Source organism: Antrostomus carolinensis, unplaced genomic scaffold (assembly GCF_000700745.2).
Source record: "Antrostomus carolinensis isolate BGI_N321 unplaced genomic scaffold, ASM70074v2 scaffold932, whole genome shotgun sequence".
Classification (NCBI taxonomy): domain Eukaryota; kingdom Metazoa; phylum Chordata; class Aves; order Caprimulgiformes; family Caprimulgidae; genus Antrostomus; species Antrostomus carolinensis.
Window position 1 is genome coordinate 10432 of NW_010300016.1, and position 4021 is coordinate 14452.

At 48.3% G+C, this 4021-nt stretch overlaps 1 protein-coding gene across 1 annotated transcript in view; it reads left to right on the top strand.

Annotated features, from left to right (window-relative positions):
• The window catches only part of LOC104521078 (putative adenosylhomocysteinase 3), a gene marked incomplete at both ends in the record, with an annotated part of 14291 nt that extends 10428 nt beyond the window's left edge, over positions 1-3863 (top strand). The window contains 2 exons of the mRNA XM_010162965.1: positions 1667-1773; positions 3747-3863. Of these exons, the coding sequence (XP_010161267.1) occupies positions 1667-1773; positions 3747-3863 (224 nt within the window). The remainder of the gene's footprint in view (positions 1-1666; positions 1774-3746) is intronic.
• Positions 3864-4021: the final 158 nt, after the last annotated feature.

Below are 4021 nucleotides of genomic sequence, written 5' to 3' on the forward strand. Positions count from 1 at the left end.
TGATGATGATAGGAAACACGCAAAGAGGAGGATGATGATGCAATCAGAAGTCTTTGATGTTGGTGTAGGGACCATGCAAAGAGGAGGAAGATGATAATAATAACGTGGGGTGATGTGCCCTCAGCCAGCCCAGCTAACACAGGTCATTGGCACTTCACCTGCCGCTCGGTGAAATCTACTCCCAGTTTTTTCTTGAGTCTGAGTCTAATGGGGTTGGTCACACTTCCCACCTTGCTTGGGCACTTCTTGGACCATCTGAGAACTCGGGGAAATGCACGTGGTTGGGTTTTTTTCTTTTTTTGTATCTTTTCTTCTTCCCCAGACACCTCTTTACGGTGCCCTAGTGGGTCCTTCTGAAGCGTTTAGAGCTCAGCACCTTGAGTTTGGCTGCATGGTGAGATGTAGCAGGGGTTAGAATCAGAGAATCATAGAATGGTTTGGGTTGACCCAAAGAGGTTGGGATTGGGACCATGTTAATTATGAGGAAGATGTGTAGGTTGCAAATAGAGAGCCCGTGGAGTCAAAGGGCACCTTCACTTGCTCATCTTTCATGTTTTTTATTAAAGCTATAAGTCTCCACCGCCCTGAAATGTGTCGTTAGGAGGAAATGGGTGGCCCAGGAGACTCGTGATCTGATAAAGAAGAGTTTTGTGTTCCTGAGTGTGAGGCTCTGAGACAGATGAAATGGGCAGAGACCCGAAGTTGTTGTCTAGAAGAGGTTCAGTGTTTTTAATACGCAGTGGTTTATGATGCGGGTGCATTATGATTGGTATTAGTGGCTCTGCACCCTCCTCCTCCTCCTCCATCCTCCTCTGTTCTCCATCCTACTCTATCCTCCTTCTCCTCCATCCTCCTCCTCCTCCATCTTCCTCCTCCTTCTCCATCCTCCTCCCTCCTCCTCCTCCCTCCTCCTCCCCCCTCCTCCTCTCTCCTCCATCCTCCTCCTCCATCCTCCTCCTCCTCCTTCTCCATCCTCCTCCATCCTTCTCCTCCATCCTCCTCCTCCATCCTCCTCCTCCTCCTTCTCCATCCTCCTCCATCCTTCTCCTCCATCCTCCTCCTCCATCCTCCTCCTCCTCCTTCTCCATCCTCCTCCATCCTTCTCCTCCATCCTCCTCCTCCATCCTCCTCCTTCTCTTCCATCCTCCTCCTCCATCCTTCTCCTCCATCCTCCTCCTCCATCCTCCTCCTCCTCCTTCTCCATCCTCCTCCATCCTTCTCCTCCATCCTCCTCCTCCTTCTCCACCCTCCTCCTCCTTCTCCATCTTCCTCCTCCATCCTCCTCCTCCTCCTCCTCTCCATTCTCCTCCTCCTTCTCTATCCTCCTCCTCCATCCTCCTCATTCTTCTCCTCCATCCTCCTCCTTCTCCATCCTCCTCCTCCTTCTCCATCCTCCTCCATTCACAATCACACTAGAAATGCCAATGACTGCTTATGGTTCAAAGGCTTTTTTTCCAACTGTGCTTCTGGGAGATGGGGAGAAAGGAGCTTCCACAGCAATTTTCTGTGTTTCCTCTGGTTTCATTATAAACATCAAGGTCTGTCGTGTTTGTCTGACCTTGATTAAGAATGATTTGAGCTTGTGATTTATCCCTTGTACCTTTTTGGGGTCAGCAGACCTTACTGGATCTTCAGAGCGGTGACCTTGTGCTTATTTTTCTGACAGATCTTGGATGATGGAGGAGATCTCACTCACTGGATTTACAAGAAGTATCCCAACATGTTTAAGAAGATCAAGGGGATAGTAGAGGAGAGCGTGACTGGTGTCCACAGGTAACGGGACAGGCCAGACTGTGAATGTGGAGATGTTTGGACAAAGCCATCTTCTGCCTCAGGGCACTGGTAGCAAAACATCTCCAAGCTGTAAGATGCCACAGACTCAATGTTGAGCCTCCTAACATGTGGTCTGTAGTTTTCCTTCCACGTGGTCTTGGCTTTCCCATAAGAGCTGTTTTAAATCTCTCATATGATGAAAGAAATAGACTTGGAACTACTGCCCTGAATTCCAGACAAAGAGTAGAAGCACCTACTGACCATCCCATGGCTGGAAAACCTGCGTGAGATCTTATTTTTCCACCTGGGGAACAGGGGCGATGGTTTTGCAGATGAAAAGAGGAAGGGGTGAGAGTGTTGCAGAAGAAGGGATGGACTTTGGAGAAAGTCAAAAGCATAGTCCTTAAAGTAAATCTCCAGGAAGAAGTGAGATTTGGGAAGAGGAAACGAGTCTCTAGTTGGGATGAGAGTCCAGAAAGGGAGAACCACAGAGATGCAGCCATATGACTGAGTGACATCCATTGATCTGCAGCAGAAGGAGAATTGTGATGGGACAAGTGGCTCCCAGGGTTAGGAGAGGTATCAGAGGTGCTTTTCCAGTGGAATTAATCGTATCACAAGTGACAGAAAATAGGAGACTGAGGAGAAGAGGAGCAGACTCCACTTTTTGCTTTATTTTTGCAGCTCTTGGAGCTGGTGGAGAGTTTGACCAGAGGTCAAACCTCAACCAGGCAACCCTCAGAAGAGGGAAACGAAATATTTGAAACAAGGAAGCGACCGATTCAGGTTTGCAACCAGTGGGGTCAAGAAAAGGATCTGATAATATTTTTAGTGTTGGGAACCATTCCAAATATGGGCAAAAGAGATGTGCAAGAACAAAGCAATGTTAGAAACTACGGCCCATGGTCTCGTGCTGCCAGGAACGAGGTGGTTTTCTGATGTTGGTGATACCAATGTATGAGTGAGGGGAACGTGTACCCCTTCCCTCCAGAGGACAGGCAACGTGAGGGCTGAGGCTCCTCAGATGACAAAGAGAGACTGGGGAGAAATCTGGAGGTGGTCTGTAGAGACTGACCAAGGGAGCAGGTTCTCCTTCCCAAGGTGTGGAGCAAGGAGATGTTTTTCAGATTCTCTTCATAGCCGTAGTGTAGCATTTAGATTAATTTTCAGTGGTTTTGCTGCTGCCAGGAGTTCAGTCTCCTCTCAGAAGTAGGAGATCAGGTTGGTGTGTTCCCCACCCTGGTTGTTTCTTGCTCTGTGTCTTGGTGATTAAACTTCAGATGGATGTTTTGCTGCAGATGTTGATCACAGCAGCTTCACATTGTTTTGTAGATTACCCTTCTGTGGCCATTTCTATTTGTCTTGAGCTGTAAGAGCTTGAGGAGTAAGAGGAGCTCTCATCTTATGTTATCTGAAGCAGGATTTGTGGGGCTTTGTCCTTTTGAAGACATCAGAGGATGGTTGTAATGTCCACAGTTGTGAGGCATGTGGAGTCTAGAGCACCTACTGATCTCTGCTATTCAATGTTTTTATGAAATGCCTCTTGCCAACCTGGTAGTTCTTCAGTAGAGGAGGAAAACGGATACAAACATCTGTGGAAGGAAGAGAGTTATTTCTCCTCCTGAAATGAGGAGCTCCTATTAAGAGGTTATTGTTGACCCTCCAGATGTCTACTGCTTACTCTGAGGGTGAGGGTGGTCAGACACTGGAACAGGTTGCCCAAGGAAGCTGTGGCTGCTCCTCCCTGGAAGTGTTGAAGGCCAGGCTGGATGAGGCTTTGAGCAACCTGGTCTAGTGGAAGGTGTCCCTGCTGCTGGCAGGGGGGTTGGAACTGGATGAGCTTTCAGGTCCCTTCCAACCCAAACCATTCTATGATTCTACTCCATTGAAACAAGACCTTGAGAACACACAACCGTACACTGCAGGGAAATATTTTTCCATTAATCATCTGTTTCTTCCCGTCTTCATAACAGGCTGTACCAGTTGTCCAAAGCGGGGAAGCTCTGCGTCCCAGCCATGAATGTCAACGACTCAGTCACAAAGCAGAAGTTTGACAACTTGTACTGCTGCAGAGAGTCCATCCTGGACGGGTACGTACATGTCCACCCAAATGGGGCTGCGTCCCTTGCTCAGGTCCTGTTGGGACCCCACAGGGAACTGGGTCCATGTGTCTGTCCTACCTGCCAGTTCAGATCTTTTTAGATCTTCGGTCCATCCTATTTCACAGAATCCCAGAATTGCCTGGATT